The 24316-nt window shown below is 36.3% G+C and overlaps 1 protein-coding gene across 3 annotated transcripts in view; it reads left to right on the forward strand.

Moving 5' to 3' along the window:
• The window catches only part of CPEB4 (cytoplasmic polyadenylation element binding protein 4), a 64058-nt gene that overhangs the window by 20950 nt on the left and 18792 nt on the right, over positions 1–24316 (forward strand). For 2 of the 3 annotated variants that reach the window (XM_007190319.2, XM_007190320.2), the window contains exon 3: positions 17004–17054. The exons of the other annotated variant lie outside the window; for it this stretch is intronic. In XM_007190319.2, the coding sequence (XP_007190381.1) occupies positions 17004–17054 (51 nt within the window). The remainder of the gene's footprint in view (positions 1–17003; positions 17055–24316) is intronic. 3 annotated transcript variants of the gene reach the window in all.

The following is a 24316-nucleotide window of genomic DNA, read 5'->3' on the forward strand; positions in this document are numbered from 1 at the left end:
GAACCTTTGTTTTCCCATCAGAAAAATTAGGAGAGTTTAAGGCCCTTTCTAGCACCAGAAAAACTGCACACTTTAAAATAAAGTAGCTAAAGGAGAAATCTGAATAAAGTCTGTGAATTATACAGTCTCACTTTCCTGGTTTTGTACTATAGTTATGTAAGATGTTCCCAGTTGAGGACACTGGAAAAAGGGTACACAGAATCTCTCTGTACTACTCTTTGTAACTTGATGTGAATCTATGATTGTTTCAGAATTAAAAGTTAAGTACAGAAAAAGTTTCTAAAGGACATTTTTTTTCCTTAATTGATTTCCTCAGCAACTTTTTTTTTTTTTGAGAGCCTCTTCTCTTATGTACTAGATAATAGGGATAATAATTAGAACTCATTTTCATGATAAGTGCCTATGTCTTTTATCAGAGAAAACAGTTTACAAGTGGCAGCAGTATAAACACTTTATTATGTGATGCTTCTAAGAAGTAAGCTTCTAGCTAGTATTTATGTAAGAGTTTGCACACATTATTCTAATAGGATTAACAACATTTCCTTGGTTTATCAGATACAGTGAGGACAACTCAGGTTTATTTTTTCTCTTCTAGTTTGCTAAGTGGCTCATTGTGTAAACTTCTGCCTTTATTCTGTATTCCCTTTTAAATTTCTTCTTACCAATTTTTACCTAAATTAGGTTTCTTTAGGCTGATTCTGTAGAGATAATTAAAAGTTGAGTCTGGTGACAGAAAAAATTAACTCTGATTGACCTAACGTGGGAACACAAATGTTTTGTGAAATTGTAACATATAAGAGGAAGTGTGGCAGGATGGAAAGACCATGGGTTTTGGAGTCACATAGACCTGGATTTAAATTGCCATTCTGCCACTTCAGTTTTGTGGTAGTTTATGAGGATTAAATGATATCATGTGTCTATAAAATCCAGCATAATGCCAGTTCATTGAGAAGACACTCAATAAATGGTAACGAGTATTACTAAACATCTATTAAGTCTGTTTTCTTGCTTATCAAATGAGAAAACCGGTTTCAATATGACTGCCAAGGTGACTTAAGCATATTAAATGAACTTTGTGTATTTTTTTCCTTCTAAGAGAAGTAAGGAATTCACAGATGAGTTCATGGTCCTAAAATGCCAGACTGCAGTTATGCTTGATTTTTTTTTTTTAAACCAAGATGATGAACTTTATACCATTGTAGTCTATCGCAATGCAGTTTTGCTCAGGGGAATACTTTATTTCTTGTCAAACTCTCCTCTGATTTAGATAGCTATTTTAGGAAAACTATGTTTGATTTTAACAGTGGTTCTATTGTGAAATTTTGTTTAAAGGTGATAATAAAAGCTGAATATCTTTAAAAAGTCTAACACATTGTCCTTTTAAAGTAAGTATATGAAACTGCCTGTCCATTTTGAAAATGAATAAATAGCCTCTTCATGTGCTCTGCTTCCTTAGAAACAGATAAAACAGAAAATGGGCATTATTTCTATGAGACTAGTATAGAATAACATGCCTTTCAAAAAATTAATTTGAAAATTGTTTTTAAAAAACTATCATATGGAGGCAGATTTTATATTTGGGTTCATTTTATCTTAAAAATAACTTTATAAAATATATTATGAATGACTTCATTTATTTTTATTTTCATTTGCAATTCCTCATAGATATGTGGTTTGTGTGTATGTGTTTAAATAATGAAGCCTAAAATTGATACAAGACCTGTCAATTGAATGAAGTCGTTAAGGCTGTATTATTTATTTAAATTAAAAAAAAAAACCCAAAATTGAATTTGCCTTTTCCTTTTGGGAAAAAAAAAATCTCCCTTAATGAAGTGGGTTTAAAATTTTATTTTATTTTTGCCATCAACAGACAAGATGTTAATATGCCTAGGAACTTCCAAATATAATTTTTGAGTTTATTTTTTATGAATGTGCTGTTGATTCCAGTTGGCTTGTTTAGCGACCTTTTTTTTTTTTTAAAGAAATGTGCAAACAGGATAGCTAGCCTTCATTTCATAATTTATATATATATTTTTTTACAGTTCATTTAAAAATAGTTTTTCTAAGAATTTTAAGGCTACTGTCATTTTCTCCATGTACAGAGGTTTACCTCTTTGAGAAGAAAAGGGTCCTCCCTCTGCCTTATCTCCATGTCCTTTCACTGATGAGCTGGCATGTCTGTATGTAGTATTTTTATCCACGAAATTATGTATTGCCTTCTCCATAACTAACACCAGTGACAGTCTGTAGCACTTCTTCCCCAGAGAACGATTTCATTTTCCTCACTGCACACCCGGTCTTACAAGCTAAGAGCCTGCTCTGTAGACCAATTTTTGAATTTTGATCTCTGAGACGGCAGCTTGTGCATTGCTACTATAATTGTTAGGCTTATCAAGTATTTTCTTCACCTGGACAGGAAAATCTTTTACTATTGTAGATGCTGAGATGATTATTTGGGAAGTATTGTATCTTACTGTTATTTATGTTTTTTCCTGCCTGTGAAATTGGTACTTATTGTTTAGAAATGGAGCAGCATGAAATAGATTAAAAACACGTGCGAGTGCATCTGTTTTCAGCCCTTATGAAGCATAGTTTGGACACAGTGAGATAAAGATTCATGAAGTGGTATTACATTCAGTGTACAGCAGGAGAGACCTCTAAAAATTAAGGAGACTTTTTAAATTTTCTTTCCTGTATGTGAAGGGAATAAAGGAATATATGTATAAACCAAGAAGCAGTAGTTCATTGAATGGAAGCAGAGGGAGACAGCACTGGAATAAAGAGACAAAAGCTAGTATTTGAAAATTATCAGATGTCAGAGTAGAACAATTCACAGTTTCATAGTAGTGGTTGAGTGTTTTAAATCCTATATATGAAAACAATTTAATATCCAGTTTGCTTCATTTCACTAGAAAGCCAAATGAGACAGCAAAATTATTGAGAGAACAAAGGCAATCTGTAAATTGTCAAAACATTATATAGTTGTTCTTCAGATATTAATTAACTAAGTTATGAATCAGAATATCATTTTATTTTTCCTCAGAATACTGTGAAATTAGAGTCTTCCATTCTTCATATTGTTATAGGAAGTATCTTGCTTCCAGTTTTTGGAAGGGGAAGCTCAGCATATCTACCCCAGTCCCTCTGAGTTTCAGGCATTTTAAATACTTAATTTGCATGTGGGCAATTATGATTGCATTCAGAAATGCAAGTTGTTTAAAGTGCCAGTCTTTTACATATTCCCGTGGTGCCCGAGAAACCTATTGCATATGTCAGTCAAGTAAGTAGTGGCAAGTGCCTCACTTGCCTCATGCATTAATTTAATAAGAACTTATTTTAAGAGCTGGACCTACTCCAAAAATGCTATGCATTTAATTCCAGACTGCTGAAGGTACTGTGACCTTGCATTTTAAAATACTTCTGAGATTTTTCTTTCCTTATCTACACATTAAATTAGGGGCCCTCCCCAAACTATTTTTCATGGCTGTGAATTTGTTTGAAACAAATGCTTCAGCGAGTGGGCAAGTGATGATTCCATCTGTGCCTCTTTTCTTTGCTGCTAAGCAGAACCATTTATTATAATCTCTCTAGAAGAAAATCATGAAACTCAGTTGAAAGTTTAGTACACAAAGCCAGTTTTGTTAATTTTCTGTAAGATTTTTTATGTCACTGTGGGAGAGAGTGACTGTTGGGATAATTATTTAAATTCTGTATCTTTACAGTAGGGGGAAGGAATAAAGTTAGTGCTGCTTTAAAAAGACATCATAAATAATAAGCAGAAAACCTTAAATTTTCCTTCGAGCCACAATTCTTTTAATATTCCTATACTCCAAATTGCAGTCACTTAGCTCAGTATTTTCAAGAACAGATGTTGTATACCGATACAGATGTTTTGAACAGATATTGTATACTGACTTTGTGTACACCGAGATAGCTCTGGAAACCTTCCATGAGAGTTGCTGACAATAGGACTAAATTTAATATCATTCAGTTATAAATTTGAGTTTCAGAGTAAATACAGTTTTAAAAAATGAAAGGGACTTTTACCGAGTAAGTTCTGTTGCTATAATATTATTTAAATGATTTATTTGAAATAGTTGTGGGGAGATGTAATCTCTTACAGTATTTAACCTTTTTCTATTTAAATCAGTTTGCCTGTGGCAATTTGAGGAGAGACAACTATGCACTGCTCTGCACCCCACTCCTCAGTCACCTTTTTAAAGGATTAGATGGACGTTTTTCTTCAAGGGATATTTAATGGGCCATGATACAAAGTACCATAAAGAAGACACGGATAAAGCAAAACGGCTTAATTTTACTTGGATTCATAATCAAATTTCTCCTTCCTAGCAAATTACCATTATGTGGTATCAAATGTCTTCTGGTGAATTGGGGGATCTTTAAATATTACAAGTGTTGAAGATTCCGAGTCTTCCAGGCAGCTGCCCTGCAAACCTGGCTGGAGCCTTCCTGAACTCGGCTGGTTCTTTCTTGCTCTGCTTGGATGATACCAAGTAATTCAAAGCAGCATAGCAGGGGAGTGGCTGAGGTCTCTGGGGAGCAGAAAATTGCCTTACTTCTAGAAGCTTCATGAGTAATGGAGTAAGGCACACAGCAAAGAATACAGTTCATAAACTTGGCTACAGTTGAACTTCGTGTGTGGCTATTAGAAGTGAAGTGGTTTCCTCTCCTTCCGCACTCTCCCTTTCCTGACTTCTGAAATGGAACATCCTAAACAGTCTTTCTCTTTTGCTTGGCTTAGTTGTGCCGTAGGATGGGATCTGGGCTTCTGTGCTGAGGTAACTTCCTTTGTGAGGAAGAAGGGGGCAAAGTGGTGGGGCATGATTTTCTGTGTATTACTGGTGCAGGGTGTATTCGTAATTCGGACCCACTGTCTCCTTTCTGGTTTACTGTTGGTCAGGATTTTTCTGATTCCTCACAGCACAGTGTAGGCAGAGTTTACAGAGGTGTCGGTTTCAAACTGTGTGACTACTTTTCCACGTTGAGGATTGCTGTTGTTTTTGGTTTTGTTTTATTTTGTTTTAAATTTTTCAAGGGGAGGAGGGGAAAGGGAAATGCCTGGGAGGACAAAATGTGATGTTTGTGAACACGGATGTGCTCGTAGCCTTGGATTGAAGTCTTCCTTACTCTAGGCTCTGAAGTGAAACCAACTTGGTTGATACTAAATGCTCCTGTGCCTTGGCCAGATCCTCATCTGCCCGATTTTTTATATAATATGTACCGGTAAGTACAAAGTAGTGACCCTCTGTCCTCTGCCCTCCATGTGTTTGTGATAGAATATTGACCCTTATTCTTATTTGTTCCAAAAATCACACGAGCAGTTGTCACAAAGGGGGAATTTGTCTTTTGTCATCCGTGATGTGGGCCCATAATTACTCAAGCAGTCCCTTATCTTAATCCTGAACATTGAGCACAGAGTCTTGAGCCCAGGAAAATTGAGTAGGCATCTTAAAACATTGTTGCAACTCTGCTTGTACCTGGGTGAGAGATGAGGGTACAGGGGGGCAGAGGGGAAAGTGACAGTAAACTTTTTATGCTATTAGAAGGTTGAAGAGCCTAACCATTTCTTTCAAAGATGCTTTTAACTCATTAACTTTTTTTGTTTCCTTTACAACTGTATTAAGGCTCACGTACTTTATGGCTGTTGTAACTTGATTTTGTTAGACTCACATTCAGGGCAGGGATTGGGAAAGGAATAAACTATATGTGACAGTTAACACTTAGAAATACCAAATCAAAAAACAAGCAGCAGTCAGGTAGCAAATTAGTGAGTGCTTTTCTGTAATCTTGTACATTTTCACACTAAGTACTGTGTACAACTTAGTAAGTATAGATATTACCATGTGGACAGACAATAATAATATTATTTTCCATTCAGAAGTGAAATCTGAATAAATTTAAGTAGTAAGGTTTTCAGATTCTGTCAACAGTTTGTCAGTGTCAAATATTAGGGCCCTCCCTACTGTGTAAAAAAGTAGAAGGAGGTCCAGAACATTTATAGAGATCCGTTTTGTTCATGCACCATGTCCAAATTAATAATATATTGTACCTTTTGAGAGTGTCACTTATTATTTTTCTGTTTTTTCCTTCTATATTATAAAATTCTGTAGAGAGGTGACTTGCTGTTTCATTTCCTGACAGCTACTAGAACAGCCCTGTATGCTAATAATCTGCATAATGAAAGCCCTTTTGATTATGGAGTAATACAATGGTGAGTTGTCTGTGAAGGTCTTAAGACTTTCTTTAATCCTGTTATATAATCCTGGAATATGTTATTTGCTGACTTTAAGGGAGTTGAAGCAATGCCACCTGATTCATAGCTGTCATAAAAATATGCAGGATTCTCTTTGCATTCAATTTAGCAACAGGAAGCAGAATAGTTGCACAATTGTGCCACAAAATTATTTCTTCCTGACAGGCATGGAATTTCTACCTGAATATTGTAGGCAGTTGATTCACTTAGCAGCTGTGTATACCTGATTTGTGAATTTCTTTATTCACTACTCCTTATTTTTTTCCCCTCATGTTGCCACTATCCTCATTACCTAAGTTACAGGAGGGAAAAGAGAAAAAACTTGATGAATTTGTTGCTGTTCAGCAGTAAAAATTTGCAAAAGGAATACCTTTTAGCTAGTTTTAAACTAGTTACTACTTTTTGAATCAGATATGGAGATGACTAGGCTGCCTCTGGGCTTCATTATCTTGTCTGATAGACTGAGTCTGAATTCAGTCCCACACTAGCACACTCTGTTCTAAAAGCAAGGCTTTGTTTTATTCTGGGTATTACCTGGTAACCACTCAATTAAGAACATTAGTGGAACTCTGAAGGGAAAGCAGTTCCATAATCTCTTTGGAATCCAATTGGGCTGATGCCAGTTGTTATACATTGGGTAAGAGAAGGAGGAATCAACCAATTAGAGGACCCTTTTTTAATTCTTGAGAAACCAGCACTAAAGTGCAGATCTTCATTCTGAAGAGCAGCCATGATTAATTAGTGTTAATTAGTATAAAGAATCTAAAAAAGAAAAAAAAAATCTAACTTCTACTGGCTATAGTATTCCAAATAATAAATGTCTGGCATGGTTAATTAAATGGAGATATTTAAATCAGCCACTTGGTCTCTTTATTGTAAAAGATCAGAAGTTGTTAGCTTATAATAGACTTTCCCAAATTGTTAGAAATAAAGAGAAGCATTTAGGAGTGTATTAAGACCTGGTTTTGCCATTAACAGTTACATGGCTTAAGTCAGTCACTTCCCTCTAGATCCTGGTTTCTCTACCTGCAGGAGGAAATGGAGGGATTGAACTTAGTGATCTTTAAGTTGCTGTCAGCAATTCCACGCAGTCTCTCTGGCATGGTATTTCTCAGTGACAAAGTTGAAGGTTTTTATAGTTGAATGACTGAAAGTAACATATGGATTTCGTGTGAGTTGGGGTGTGGCAGCATTTAATATTGAGTAGCTTGTAAGAAGGGATATAACCAGAAATCAATCAAATTTATTCAGTTGAGTGAAGGCTTTGTTTCTAGACTGCATTTTTTCTTTTTGAGATAGGCCTAAAAATACTATGTCAAGGAAGCAGTTGTTTAAACTTGGCTTGATGTAATGTTTCTGTTCTCAGTTTGTGGACTACGGGCCTCTTCAGCCATGGGAATTATTTGATGGGGTCTAGGAACCTATTAGAACCAAGCATTCTAGTTAGATGATAGATTTGTCATGTATGTGTTGCATGATTATCTTCCAGAAGCACGTGGATGCTGATGTAATACAATGAAAATATATTTAAAGGTGTTGCTGAATTCATAGTAGCCTTTCATTATTAAGGGTTTTTGTTGTGGTTGTTTTACTTGTAGTATCCACTGGCGTGGGGCTTGAGGGCTTCAGGTGTTATGGTGGGGAGCCTCTCTGAAATATTTTGATTGAAGTAGGTCTTAATAATCACGGAAGGTTATGAAACACTGCTGTAGAGAACTTCTCTAATTGTTCCGCTTTAAACTCCTACCATTAGAATGTTCCCCATTACCAAAAAAGAACATAACAAAAAAAGGAATTTAATAGAGGAAATAGTGAGGACGAGGACAGAGAGGAGTGAGGAGGAGTCACTTACCCCATCCTAGATTATCATCTCCACCAAATAGCATTTTGGAATGTTGTCTCTGGCATCTGAAGCCATCTTTTTGCCTTTTGAGGCATGTCTAGGAGTGTGGACTTGTCAGGCTACATCTGGCACAGTGCCAGGGGGCAGGGGGAGCCCTGTGACAGGAGGGGTGCACCCTGGAGTGGGGTAACATGGTAGCCCTTGTTAGGAGGGGGAGATGGCTTTCTTCAAGCCACATGGCTTGGAAGTACCTTACATTTTAGCTTCTGCTTATCTTCCAGCTCCACACACATTTGAGTGTATTCCATGTCCCGAGTAGTAGTAGACCACAGGACACATTTGATGCTGAGCTACATATTTCTTTTTTGAGGTGGACCTGGACATTCTGTATAGGAAGCAGTGTTAACAACCAGTTTCAAGTGAAAGGGCAGTTACTTCTGATACCATTTCTCTGGCTTTTATTCTTTGCCCCTTCTGAGAATTATCTCTAATTTAAATCCTTATAATAACCTTCCATGTGAGTTTTGTGATCTCCAATTTACGGCTGCAGAAACTGCAGTTCAGAGAGATACAACCGCTTTTGTAAAGTCACTCGACTAACTGGTGCCTAGAGAATCAAGATAGGAACACATAGCCTCTGGCTTCTGGTTCAATAGCTTAGGTATTTATTGTGTAGCATTTGTGAGGGAAACAAACATTAAAAAAGTTTGTCTTAGTATACTTTAGACAGAGAGCAGGCATTCAGGTTTCTTAATTTCTCTGTAGGAGACTGGGGACAGAATTTAAAATCTGTATTTTATCATAATCTTCTGTAAAAGATTCAGATCTCACACCTGCTGATTTCTTATTGAAGAGTGCCTTTTGGCGGGTGGAGGTCAAAATAGAATCACTGAGGGAACTTTTCCAAGCTGGCTTATTCTTTTCGCTGATTCTGATTCACCAGGTCTGTCATGAGACTTAAGCATATGTATTCTGGAAGTGATTCAGATAGACTCTCTCCCTCCTCACCCCTAGCCTCACTCTACTTTGAGAACCACTTTAGATACATATGTAAAGTCTGAAGCTGTGGGAGGTTGTTCTTAAAACAAATAAATATCAAGCACTATTTTAGGCTGTTGGGATATATCAGGAAATAAAAACTAAGACTCTTGGCCTCATGCAACTTATCCTCCAAATAATTTGCAGATATCTTTGAACAGCCTGTTTTTTAGTTTTGAGGGCTAATTAATAAGAGGAAGACTCAGTGCCTTTAGTATTGATAAAGGAAAATAAGAACTGGCCTTTTGAGACAACAAAAGATGAAATCAGATTAGGTATGAAATCCAAGTGCATTCTTCATGAAGGTTCAATAAAATCATCAGAATTTATATTAAGTAAGTGATTAGGGTTGATGATAGGTATGTATGCAGAAAGCCAACTACTGACTTTGCTGATTGCTTTTAGGGGTTTGGACTTAAGTAACCAGCGTTAAGAATGGCTTATCTCATCTCTAAAGTTCTCAATGATTTGCAAGCAACTTAGTTTATAGTACCTAAGGATTTCTTAAGTTCGTCTTGGTCTTCTTCATGTCAGTACAGAGAGCCATTTCTCAACATCATCTTTACCTTCTGGCCAGTTCTACAATTATTTATTTTTATTCACTGGTTCTTTTAAAATATGTCTCTTATAACACATGCTTCTTTTTTTTTTAAATTTATTTATTTTTATTTATTTATGGCTGTGTTGGGTCTTCGTTTCCACGCAAGGGCTTTCTCTAGTTGTGGCAAGCGGGGGCCACTCTTCATCACAGTGCGCAGGCCTCTCACTATCGCGGCCTCTCCTGTTGCGGAGCACAGGCTCCAGACGCGCAGGCTCAGTAATTGTGGCTCACGGGCCCAGTCGCTCTGCGGCATGTGGGATCCTCCCAGACCAGGGCTCGAACCCGTGTCCCCTGCATTGGCAGGCAGACTCTCAACCACTGCGCCACCAGGGAAGCCCACACATGCTTCTTTTGATCAAACTTTTTGCAAGGTAGAATTTTAATTTACTGCCTTGGCTTTGTTTCTGGATTACTTAAAGCGTTTCTGCTATCCATTGGTCTGTTTTTCCACTTTTCTTTCCATTATATTATCTTTCTTTTTTTTTTAACTGGCTTTGGCTGGTTTACTGTGGATAAAAACTATGCCTAATTTTTTAAAGCTTAAAATATTGCCATTAATCACTGGTATCATAACATCCTCTTAAGGCAAGTTATCTTGTTGCTCTGTCCTCTAAATGTAGCATCCAGAGTCAGAAGGCCTCTGGCAGGGATAAAAATAGCCTTCCTGCTTGCTGGTTTGTTGTTAGATTTACTGGCAGTAGGAAATCTTTCAAATTCCTTAATTCGGTCAGCTCTTTGCTAGTGTCTCTCTAGACATTCCCCTCTGCCTGAAATTCTTAGATGCTTTTAGATCTTCCATCTTTGCACCTGCCCTGAGTTATAGTCAAAGCAAACCTTCTTTTATTATGAAACCTTCTTTTATTACGAACCCTTCCTCAACCTGTAGAAACATATCCCATTGACTTTACTTACCTTAAAGATAGAAGTTCTTTTCTTTTTTTTTTTGGCCACTATACATTCTGGTTTTCAGCTATCATATCACAATTGAAAAATTAGATCTAAGCTATTGGTACAGAAGAGAGATCCTCCTTGGCTTTTGTTAAAAGGAACACTTTTAAGTTCCTTTGAATTTTCAAAGTTTTCATTTCCTAAAATACTTCTGCTACTTTGCCTGTTTGGCTATCATAAAAGTAAAGAGTTAGGTTTTTTCTCTTCTCTCCCCCAGAGAAGAATGATATCCTTGTTTGTAACTCAGAACATTAGCAAACTCTCATTTCTCTGAAGCCAAAAATCCCACAGATAGCCACTCCCTTCTCCAAGGTTCCAGTTTGGGTCTTATTTGGCTAAGAGGAATCCTTCCTCTTTCTTTCTCTCACAAATAGAAAACTGTTGGTTATCTGTGGCTTATAAGTTAGTGAGGGAAAAGGAATTAATATTAATTGAGCACATACTCTATACTGGGAGAGTTTTCTGGGCATTCTGCAAAAATTATCTCATGAATTTGTCACATGTAAATAGAAATATCTCTGTTTTACTTCAGAGAAACTAAGTAATTTGACCTAGCTTACAAGATGGGATTGGTCCAACTCTACACTTTTCACTGGGTGTTTCATGGCAGAGAGACCACCAGCTGCTAGCTTTGTTTTATTCACTTATTCAACAGCTATTTATTGAGTACCTTTCTCTGCTCTAAGTTCTGGGATGCAAGACGCAAACTCTATCCTCAAAGATTTTGTTGCTCTAGACTAGGAGGAGAGTTTAGAGATAGGTGATTTAAATATAGTATAATAAGTGTAAAGCGTGTTGTGTGGAGCCCATAAGGCTGTCTGAACCGGGGAGCAGGTGGCTTGAGGCAGGGACTTTCCGTAGGATGTGAGGCCTAAGATTGAAGCTACCTGGACAGAAGGGCGGAGGCTTGAGTGGTGAAACACTGGGGGCAGAGAGAAAGGAAGGCATTTCAGACGGAGGGAGGGACCCAGAAGTAAAAGTTAATGGGCTAGTAGTTCTGAATGTGCAGAGTACCTCATGTGGGAAGGGAAATGGCAGTGTGAGAGATGAACCTAGAGAGGTAGGCAAGAGAATTCAAGTATTTTTTTTACAAGCCCCGGTCTTTAAACTGAAAGCCAAATCTGTCCTGGAGAGGGCTTTTGTGTAGCCTAAACTGTGTGTGTGTGTAATTTAAATGGCTCTTTTGGAGGGGACAAGACTCTGCATCCAGTTGATGTCAGTCCCAGCCAGTGTCTCCTTCATAATTTTGAGTGGAAACGTCTTTACTGGAAGTCGGTTGTATCACAGATAGGTCAGGGGGTAGAATAAGGTTACTGATTATGATTTGGGGAGTTACTTTTAGGTCATTGGAAGAAATTATTGAAAACGATTATCCTTGTATCATTAAATGATAGAACATAACGAACACATTTTTATTCGTTCATATTGATACATGTTCTGCGTTTGTGTAAGTATAAAGCTGGTATTCAGAAATTGAATTTATTCCACATTTCTTGTACCTTGCTTGCGTCATCCAGGCCCCCACAGCGCCATCTTGCTGCAAGTCTCAGGCAGTGTTGGTAAAAACAGCAGATGCAGAAAGGCAGTTACAGCACCTCCTTTAAAAAATTATTTATGGCAGTATAGCTTTGGCTTACTTAGATATGAACTAAATAAAATTAGCAGGAGCAGAATCAGGAGAAGCATCTCTAGTTAAACAATAACAAATAATGTATATGTGTGTATGTATGTACGTGTGTGTGTGTGTGTTGTGTCATGTGCATAAACCTTTTAATCTGTTTTAGAAATGGACCTAAGTCCATGCCTATCCTTTCCCTATGAGAAATTTTTAACGATGTCCACTGAAAACCTCTCCTTTTTTGTTGGAGTATCTAGGTTTTTATACTGTGAGTCAATAAAAATACTAACCCAGAATTTCATGCTTCTTGTCACTTCTTTGGACTGCATGGCTCTATTTTAGACAACCTTGCAGTTATCCCCTGTTATCATTCCTTGGCCTGTACCATGACCCCAACAATGCTGGCATGACTGAAAAAGAGAAGGCCATAGCATGAAATCTAATAGCACTATAGTCCATTTGATATTTTTCATTGCTTGTGTGTTTGAAATGGCAACATTTATTGTATCATTTCCTGCTGAATCATCAGTAGCAATAGTATCTGGGTTAATTTTTAGAAAACAACTTACTTTACCTAATTTTGAAAATTATGGAAACATATTAGAGTATTTCCTTCTAGTCTTTTCTCCTTTCATCTCATTAACTCGGTTACTTTCATTAGTGTCTTAAAAGAATATGATAATACACACTGTTCTTTTGAGCACCTCCTCCCCCCAGCAATTCTTAGTCATTCTGGTTGATAAATATTGGTTCTTTCCAACTCGCAAATACTTAGCATAGAATTGCCTAGTTCGAGTCTGAATCTTTTCTAGGCTGTAGAATTTGGTAGTGTAGTTCCCCAGAGTCACACTGTATCAGTTGCCTATATTTGGCTAGGTTGAGTCATGTCACCAAATATAGTCTATGCCTTCTGCATGATGTATGCCAGGCTTCTGGCTCCAAATGCCACAGCTGGCCTCCAGAGATGACTGCTTTTCCTGTCATTGCGTCCCTTAAGGTTAGGACTGCTGATCTGGCAGTATTTCTTTGCATTTATAACACAATCAATACCAAGAGCCTCCAAAGATTGAATTTTATCCACTAAATAGGTTCACTTGCCTGAAATCCTAATGCCTCCCTTCTCCCTTGAGGAATTCAATTCTAAATGTGCCCAAACCTGAGTTACGTTTATAGATAGATGAGTTATCAAAAAAACCAATGAAATAAAACCCACAAACACTGGGTTATATTCATATTTAGATATCTCAGGGATTTTTATTTTACTTCACTTTATTCATTTGTGAAGTGCTGGTGTTTTAAGTTCAGGAGAATGAACTAATTGAATGCTTACCTGCTGCCCAAACAGGAAACTCGAAGTACCTACATTTAAAAAAAAAAAAAAAGCTCTTGGGAGTTCCCTGGTGGCCTAGTGGTTAGGATTCTGGGCTTTTACTGCCGTGGCCCAGGTTCAATCCCTGGTTGGGGAACTGAGATCCCACAAGCTGCGTGGCCGGGAAAAAAAAAAAAAGCTCTAGTTCCTAAAGGGGGTTATTACTTAAAAGAGATAAGAAAGTTAGCCAGTAGCTGAAATGATTACGTGAGAAGGTTGGCTGTTGCAATATAGATAGAAATAAAATCTGGTGAGTTAATATAACAAGGGGGTTTCCTTTGGGGGAAAGGCACCCTGGAAAAAAATTTGAAAAACAAACAAGCAAACAAAAAAAGATTTGAAAATATCCTCCATTGGAAACAAAGAAAGAGGACCACTGTCTCAGAGGGAGGGAGGGGATTGTCAGTAATCTAGCCATGGAATAGAAAATGCAAAAATGCCGGTGAAAATTAGCATCCGTAGAGCAGAGAGAATATTAGAGCAGAAATAAAAGGGGTACAAGGAGAAGGTGAAAGGCTTGTAGAAGACAAGGCACTTGTCCCATGGCACTTATAAATGGGAGCTTTCAGAGAATTTCCAGAAAGGAAGTGATATATGTTCTCCATAATAGATGTCATGAGTGGATGACTCTAGATATTTTAATTACAGAAAAAATTTATAGAAGGAAAGGGCAGGTAGGATGGGAAGCATTATGAAAGTTTTTTTCAAAGGTTTTTTAATGTCACTGCTAATATTTTAAAATTGAAGTAGAAAGCATTGCTGCTGGTTTAACAAAATATTATAGGTATCTTTACTACTCAGAGGCCAGAACTGATTCCAGCCTGAACAGGACTCATAAGAACAGGTCGAAAAATAAAAACAAGTATCACTTTGAGAGTTAAGCTGTGAATTTTGCCACTGATTCTTCAGTGCTCTATTGTCTTAGCTGAAGGCTAGAACTACTGTATTTAGAAGTCTAAGGATCAGAAAAAGTCTCAAAGGTTACCTACCTTGCGGGTGGAGGGTGGCATCTCTTTAGGAGGTGTGTGTTGAGGCAGACTCTGAGAGAACTGAGTTAAGGGATATTTTTGTGCCTGTCAAGTTGAAATATTCTTATCTCTCTCTCCTTAAAAGGTACCCCAAAGGTGAGTTTCTGATAAGGTGGAATTTGATTTGTTAAACTGGGCCAGCTAGTTTGGGAATTTTGTTTTCTGGATCCTCATCGTAAATTATCCTTCCTTAGTATCAAGTAAGAAGCATTATAGTTCATATGGAACAGCCCTGGTTTCAATTGGAATGTTAGAGTATCTTCAATTAGATACTCAATTAGAGTATCTTCTTAGAAATAGCAAAACATTTTCTTAACTTCAGTTAATATTGTTAAATATTTTTGTTTCTGTGTTGATTTATATCGTCTTTTTAAAAAATGTTTTATGATAAATAAAAATGGTATGAGTGATAGCTGTTAATTCATTTACCAGAGGGTTTTACAGCTACAAAATTAATGCAAATGTTCCATCATGGAAAATCAGCTGCTACTTTGAGTTAAGTGATTCAGAAACAGCACTCCCTCCCTCCCTCCCAAGTTTTTAACAGTTAAGGTCATGTTCTTGTTCCAGCAACTCAAGTCTATGCTTTTTTAAAGATAATACTTGTGACAGGTCATATGATCTGGGCTTGTAGTTAAAGCAGTTCAGCTGGAATTCACTGGATTTGGATACTTGACTGTGTGTATATGAGCATTAAATAATGAAGCCAATTTTTAGGAAGAAATTGAAATATCAAAATTAATTTTCACCTCCTCCTTGCCCGTCTTCGTCCCTACCTCTCCTCCCTAAATAGGAACATGGTGAAATTTTAAGTGGAGCAATTAACAACTTAATTTTTTAAATCCTTGTATTTGGTTTTAAATGGTAGAAAAATGAGGTTCAGATTTTGTTTCACATGAGACTCCAAGGTTTGCATGTAGATTAATTAAAGCTGTTAGCAACAGAGAACAGTTTTCTCTTTTCATGGCATGAGTTTATTTCTGTGGAGACTATTTCAAAGAAGTAGGATTTTGAGAGACTGCAGGATAGTTGTGGTCTAAAGTTCCTTTTTAAAGAGTTATAAATGTGTGGCTGGTGGATTGATAGGACCACGTATTAGCTCTGGCTCCTGCAGTGTTCACTGGAACTAGGTGGAGTCTTCCTGGCATCTTGAAAGGCTTGCCCCAGCCTCCAGGCCTGGGAGAGCCTCTGCTTACCCACCTTTTCATTATCTTACAGAGTCTGTTGTGGTTCTGTGGGGTCAGAGTTTAGACTGCTGTTTCCTAATTGGAATGTTTGTAATTCTGAGTCAATTTTAAATTCTCACACTACTCCTGATGTGTAGAGTGCTAGACAGTGGTGGGTAATTAACAGTGAAGTTCCCCTGTCCATTCCTTAGATGAATAAGACTTGAGGGTTCTCCACCATTCTTATGAAGGGCATGGGGAATATGGAGACATGAAAATGTTGTCATAGTGAGTTTTGTAACTTATAGCATAGAACTAGTTACATGGTGTGTGGTCTAGCTACCTCAACTTGCATGTAGAAACTCTTCCAAAACAGAAATGCATTTCCCCCCCTTTATTTGTGGCTACCAATTTGGAAGGTGGAGCATCCTCCCAAAATTTTAGACTTTCACAAACCCTTTTTTCGAGGGTATCTTGGGTGCCCATTTTAGGTTCAAAATTCGAAGGAAATTAACCCAGCATTTATTGAATGCTACTGTGCCTCTGGGCATTGTGCTATGTGCTTTGATATTTTCTTCATGTGTAAGTACAGTGAAATGTGTCTCTTTACCTTCTGTACTTATTCCCCGAAATTTGAATTTAAACCCATTAGTGTGTCTGTACATGTAGGCATAAGACTGGCACTTTTGTTATGAATTATAAAAAAAAATGCTACTGCTAACTACATACTTCTAAAAAGCTATGAAAAACTACACATGAAAGAAAAATTGCACATTTATGGGGAAAAAATATGAAGATTGTTATTATGAGTTGGTATTAGAACATAATGGTATAAAAAATTTCCTTTGGATGGGGATTTGGAAATTAGAATAACCGAATAGTTAAAAATATAAGGGATATTTTATTTTCCCACTTTGAAACTTTCCCTTTTTGAATGTTTGTGAACATGCTGTTTGATATGTCAACTGACTCTTTGTGTTTATTAGCACAGCTAAGTTTTATTTCATACTATGGCTTTTTAAATACCTATTAAGCAATTAATTCAGCTTTGTTGTTGAATACATTTAAACCATCTATGAAAAAAAGTAAATTTAGTAACAGCCTTCTTTTACCCTCAGGTCGTCTAAACTATTCATATCCAGGATCCGATAGCTCTCTGCTTATTAATGGTAAGTGATAATTGATTCACCTTAGTGAAGTTCATAGAACTGTAACAAGTTAGTACTGGGTAGAAAATACAGTAGTTAAGCTTCAGCAGGTGGAGAAATGACATTAGTTTGCTCTGTAATGAATATGCAAGTTGCTATTAATCTATCACCTATTTTATGAATAATTATTATTCCTGCAAATTAGAGCAGGAACTTTTTTTAAACTTTGAGAGCCAGCTAATTTGCTGTCTTGAAACTGGTGACAATGAGAATAAATGAGACTCCCATAATGACACATAAAGAATGGCTTAATCCAATGTTAGCTTCTGTAGAGTGACCTTTGAAATGTCAACATAAAAACCATTTCCATGTAGCTGGAATAGTGTTCCAGGAGAAAGGGAAGGTAATCAGAGATCGAAAGTCAGACAAAACAGCCTGAGACCACAGGGCTTGACACTGCAAAGGACAAGGTCATTCACTGTTTGCTGTCTAATGACAACAAGAAAAATGAAGTTTTATTAGCCTTTGCAGTGCCTTCTGTAAATTCTCCTTGCCTATTCTAAATATTACCACTGCGCTGTTGAATTCTCTTTTTATGTGCGTATTCTGAAACAAACTAAATTTCACACGGAAGGAGGGGCCATCTACTCACAGAAGGAATTAAAGAATTAAAAATTGTCTTTTTTGTAGTACTATAGTTTAAAATAATTGGGTGGAATACAGAAGTCTTGTTTACTTCTTTTCCACTCTTTTACTGTTGAATATGGATTTCAAATTTGTGTGTTCATAATGCCTTCCATTTGCCAAAACTCATTTTAAGTCCCACCACTTCTATGAATTATTCTTGACCAAATAACTATATTCTGCTCATTCCCAAAACAAAGCAAAACCAAAAAATCCTACTCCTTGTCCATGCTATAGTATGAATGAGGAATTAAAAATTGCTTTTATGACTGGATTTCTTTTTGGTTAGTGTTTAAAATCAGTGTTCTGTAGAATGTAAGACTGTTGAGCCAAGAAATGTTAGAAGGAGATTTGATTTATGAGAGTTACTGGGTGCATTAGATCCTCTGGAGACTATATGGTTTGTAAAAACCTCACTTGTTCATTAGTCTTTCGTCTTTTCATGCTACATTTGCCAGAAATAATGCCAAAATATAATATTTCAGCATAAATGTGTGTAGACCGAAAACCAAATACAGTGGTGACAGTGACATCAGGATAAGGGGGAGTAATATAAGGCTTGCCATTGTAGCATGGTTTCATCTTTTCCTGTGGAACGAGTTCCAGAGTCAAGTGCTGGAAATTGCAGCAAACCAAGATTTGAGATACTGTTGTGTGATCTTAGGCAAAGTGATCAACTCTTTGTTGTCCCAATTGCTTCATGAAGTCGCTAAATTAGACCAGTTGCCCCTCGGGTCATCTTTGTTGAGATGAGAAAAAGAAACACTCTCTAGTGGGTTTTCCTTAAAGCCCAATTCACTTAATTTTTTTTGAGTCTTTTATGAGATTCTTTCCTTTTACCTCCCCCCCCACCCCCATTAATATCCTTTCTTTTAAGAATAGATTATTTTTTAACAACCCTTACTTGGCAAAGAAAAAAGAAAGATAACTTTCCCCTCTGAATGTTTATGTTTTGAAATTTTATTGGCCCATAGATTCTAGAAGGAGACTAGATGGTTTTTACTGTTGTAGACATGGAAATTTTGTTATAGAAGTATACTGACTCAGGTTAACATTACCTCAGACTGAAAGATAGGATGATAAAGAACAAAAAGATGTCAAAGAGGGGAAACTTGCTGGCTCCTCAGGCAAGACCCAGAATATGGGGTTATGGCTGCCATGCTCTCAGATCCAGTATTCAGCTTTGCAAGGTCCCGGAACTTGATTTTGTCAGATTTGATCAAGTGCTAGTTCTTAATAACAAGCCAATTAGGACCGGATGCCAATTTATGCATTCATAATGAGGAGTACAACTTCTGGGTAGACCAGATGCTAGAATTTACTGATAGACCCATTCTCTGATAGCAAAGTCCAGGTTTTGGAAGACTGCTTAAAAATCTTGAAATTAAAGCAAGGTGGGGGTGGAGGGATGTTAAGACAATTCTTTAGTCACCTTGATTTAGGCTTAGGCATTGCCCATTCTCTTCAGTCAAATTTATGAACCATCTTCTATGGTGGATTGCTTCTATAGATAAATTGATCTCATTCATATGTTGATTCTTAGTAGCTTTGTTCTCAGTATAGCTCAGGTTTTGAGGGTCCCCATATTGAAAATCTAGTGTGATCCATTAATTGTGTTTAATGAAGATAAACTCAAAAATCACAAATGCTACCCATTTCATAGGACTGTGGTGGAGATTTAAGTGCATGTACAATCATTTAGCATAGCACCTGGCATGTAGTCAAATTAAATAATTAGAATGTCATTTTGGGGGGATTGGGAATATTAGTGCTAAAAATTTACAAGGGAAAAAAACACAAAACAAGGGATTATGATTGTCTATGAATGAACATGCTTTCTTTGTCTATTATTAAGAGCGATAACCTGAAACTTTATTTACTTTTAAATACAGTCCCTTTGCATCTTACATCCATTCAGCTTTTTCTTAAAACTGAAAATAAAAGCCTAATATGTTGTGTTGCTTTATATTCATTATTCCATTTTAAGACTTTAAGGAACCATCAGGAGCTGTTCTTTCCTGTCCACCTAAATAGTCTACTCAGGCTTTTAAAAACCTTTAGAAAGGTGATTATATAGCTATACTCTACTTTGCTTCAACTATAAGTTTCAGAGCTTTTTCTTCCAAGCCTCTGTTGAGTTGAGAACCATTTCTTGCTTTGTTTGAATAAAAATGTGAAAGAGCTGTTTCTTCTCTTTCTCACATGCACATTTGAATTTTGACATGATTTTTATTGTATAACTTGTTTTGAAAATTTCAAGCAATCACAAAGCTTTTTGGAAAGAAGTGGGGTTTAAATCCTAAATAAATTAAAAGAAAAAAGGATTCAGAGTAGTTAGTCTACTAGCTTCAGCAGTTTATATTGGAATAATATTGGAATTTGCATGTACAAAGATAAAAAGAGCTTACTTATCCAGTGGATCAGATTCAGATTGCTTTCTTTTTTCCCCTTGGCTATGCTCAGTCATCAGTTTTCAGATTATGCAGTTACCTTCATATTACCACTCATGACTTTTAAAAGACACTGCCAGTATAATTCAACAAATAATAATTGCATGTTCTAGGGAATTATTATTGTTGCTATTAGTCATAGAGATATTTTTGAGGGGCATTCTTGGGGAAAATCCTTGGATTTTAAATGTATTAAAAAAAAAAAAAAGCAATTTTCTAGCTGCTTTTTGGATATGGTATTAGTTTGCTAGGACTGCCGTTAACAAGTACCACAGACTGAGTGGCTTAGACAGAAATTTATTTCCAGTCTTGGAGGCTGGAAGTCTGAGATCAAAGTGTCAGCAAGGTTGATTTCTTCTGAGGCCTCTCTCCTTGGCTTGTAGGATAGCTGTCTTTTCCTTGTCTTTACATGATTTTCCCCTGTGTGCAAGTCCTAATCTCTTGTAAGGACACCAGTCATATTGGATCAGGGCCAACCCCGGTGACCTCATTTAACCTTAACCACCTCTTTAAAGGCCCTGTTTTAAGTACAGTCACATTCTGAGGTTCTGGGGTTCAGGACTTCAGCGTATGAATTTTGAGGAGGGAACACTATTCATCCCGTAACAGATGCCGTTTCCTAGTTAATCTTATACATAGTAGGAAGATAGTTAGAATATCCATTTTATGTTATGATAAGCAAGGCTGAAACTTACTCAGTTTCTCAGCTAAGTCCGAAAGGAGTGCTAAGCATAGGCCAGACTCACCCTATATTCCTCTGGTGTGTCTTGGTTTAGCTCTGAGATAGATATCAGATTAAATGATTAATATTCTTTTTACCCAACCTGAAGCTTTATTTTGTCCAAGAAAACTAACATTTAACCACCACTACCTCTGTATAAAAGTGCTCGTGCATGGTACTTTTTTCCCTAACCTCCCATTTCACTGCTTTAGCCCTTAGGATTAGCTGCTTCAAAAATGAACCTTGTGGCAGGGAAAGTTATAGAACAGCAAAATATTGGGTTGGCCAAAAAGTTCATTCAGTCAGTGAACACGTTGTTCAATAAAGTTCTTCGTGAAAATGAAAAATGCATCTTTCATTTTTACTTAAAACTGAACGAACTTTTTGGCCAAGCCAGTGAATTAGTTTCGAACAGATGCATGTATGTATGTATTTCCTAGCCTCTGTGGATGTCTCTCCCTTAGAAGCATCAGCTAAAATATTTGCTCGTCCCAGAAGAGAAGATTAGTAAAGGTTAGCGTAGAACAACACCTCTTAATTATAGTTCTTTGGAAGGAAAGGGAGAAGATTGTTTGCTTAAAGGGGACGGGGGACAGAAATCTATGAAAAGGGAGGGGAAAATTTACCCAGGAGAAATGTAGATTATAGTCACTTGCTGAAAATGTATATAATATGGTTCTAGTTGCTACAGTAAGGAGCATGTTGAGAGATCCCTTCTTGAAAAAGACAATATGAAAACATACTGTAAACTCTAAAGTGCTCTACAGTTGTTAGCCTTGGAATAGTAATGGAAAGCTGAAAGTAACTGTTGAACACTAATCTAAGAATTTATACATATGAGTTTACTTTTGAGGAAGAAAATTATTATTTACTGAGCATCTGTCTGACTGTCTGACCATCATATATACATGTGGTATCTTTTGTGATTCTCTCTTCATTTCTCCATTTTTATAAATAAGAAACTGAGGATTAGGGATATACAGAAACTAGAATTACATTCATACTCTGCCCTTCTGTAAGATAGCTCTTTATAAATAATCCTCTCGTATCTTTATTATACCTTATCAACATTCTTCGAATATTGTTAATGCCAGCAGGCTAGTATAAACAGAAGCCAATGTGACATAGGAAATTCTCTTAAGCATATATCTAAAGTAATGTTGTGACCATGAGCCCATTAGTAAATTAGGAGGTGATTTATAAAATCATTTAAAATGATTCTTCGCATCTTTGTTGAATTGTATGCTTTGGTCTTTGTAATGATTGTCTGCTTTTGGGTTCTACCACCTTTATTCTTTTGTTAACAGATCAACTCCTTTTAGCTTCCAGCCTTTGATTTATATCTTTTTAACTGACTTACTAATTTGATTCCCCCACATACTTTTTTTTTTTTGGTTCCACTGGAAAAATCAGTTATTTGATAACATCTTTTAATCTGAGCCCTCTCCCCTTGTTTTTCCAAGTAGCATTGCTATCTGCCTTCTCAACATGGGGGCAGTGAGAGGTAGGTGGAGAGCCTGAGGTAGGCCAGAGGTAGTGTGAATAGGATCAGTCTTTCATTGCCCACTAAAAGCTAGTCATATGTTAACTCCTTATGGCCTAAAGTCCTATTATTTACAGAGTTGATTAGATGCCCTCGTGTAGGAAAGGATGCTTTTCTTTAATATATCATTTGTTTTTAATGTAAGTACCAAGAAGAAAACCCAAAAGGGTCCATTAGCAAATATAGTAATATAGTGTACACAGTAGTAATACAGTGTACACAGTAGTAATAAATTTAAATAGTGCAGAAAAGGATAAAACAAGAAGTGGAATCATTCCTTCTTTCCCCATCCCAGTCCCTATCCTCAAAGGTTTTTGTGGTTGTTTCTAGAAAAAACGTTTGTGTATATTCCCACATATCTGTTTATGTTTCCTTTATTTTTAAGGTCACGTAATAAGAATCATACAATACACACTTTGGCACCTCATGCAAACTGCATTTTAGAGAGCTTGAATATGAACACATGCATATGTGCCTTATTTTTTAAATGGCTGCATGTTTTGTTATGAATATATCACTATGATGGATAATTTGTTCCTTTTGTGACTAACAAATGTTATAACATGAGAAAAAGATACTTTTAAAGAGATAAATAAATGATATTTTCATTTTTATAATGAAATATATATATATATAATGTGTATTGAAAAAGACCCGGTCAGTCTTTCTGTACCTTTTTGCAAGTCTAGAATGCCAGACTACTGGCATTTTACTAGAGGGAATTTACTGATGAATATAGGGCATTTTTAAGCAATCTTGTAAAGACACTTTGGAAATAAAGTATTTCTCATAGATCTAATAACAACATGCATCCAGAAGTTATAAAAATTTATAGCCATAATGTTTCCAGCCCATTTAAAAAATTCTTGAATCATTTTAATACTGACCATTAAATTATATAAATCAAAACTAAGTAATAAATATAAAAGATAAACATATAAATAGTAGTAATCTTAACTCTGATGGGAACTAGAAGATTTTTATTCAATAATAGTATGCATGTTTGAAAACTTTTAACAGTGTATACTCTTTGGTAATTCAAGAAAAATTCTAAGCAGGGTTTATTTCAGCTGACTTAGCCAGAAGTTTTTCAAAATATAGATTTCTTTAAACATATTTAAAGTGATTTTTTTTTTAACTGCCGCTTCCTCCAGTATTTGAAAAACATCAAATCATGTGCAACACTTGATAATCATGAGATTGGAAATCTGACATTTTCCTCAGGGAAGTGGTGAAGCTCTGTATTATAACTATTTCATCATAATATGCTTCCCCAAGTATAACTTGAAATAGGTGAGAGAATTGTGCTTAAGTACCTCTTTCGTACAGAGATGAAGTGGCACCACTTACCATTCTGTTAATATCTGGGTTCTGGTTACATAGGTGTGTTCATGTTATGGAAAGGTCATTGAACTGTACACTTATGATTTGTCTACTTTCCTGTATATATGTCATATGTCAAAATCTATATTAAAATAATGTATAGCATCATAATAAGTGGAAATAACAAATTTAAACATTCTCATTTTCTGTGCTCCAGAATGTCCTTGTTTTTATTTTTTGGTACTACTTTATATTAATTTGCCTATTTGATTAGGCAGTTTTTGTAGCTATAAGCATTGTACAGCTGTAACCTGTTTTCCCTAAATGTGGGAAAATGTTTCTAAATACAGTTTTTAGAATTTAATCGTGGAATTTGATCATGAATTCTTTTATATTAACCAGCTTAATTTTGTGGTACAGAATCAAAGTTTGAAAGTACATGTTTGAAGACTTTGAGAGTATTTGATTTTTGCTTTTGATCTATAGCCTTTACTGTTCCTGAAACTGTACTTACTATTGAAATAGCGGAAGCTATGAGATTTTTTAATGTTAATTTTGTAGC

Source organism: Balaenoptera acutorostrata, chromosome 2 (genome assembly GCF_949987535.1).
Source record: "Balaenoptera acutorostrata chromosome 2, mBalAcu1.1, whole genome shotgun sequence".
Classification (NCBI taxonomy): domain Eukaryota; kingdom Metazoa; phylum Chordata; class Mammalia; order Artiodactyla; family Balaenopteridae; genus Balaenoptera; species Balaenoptera acutorostrata.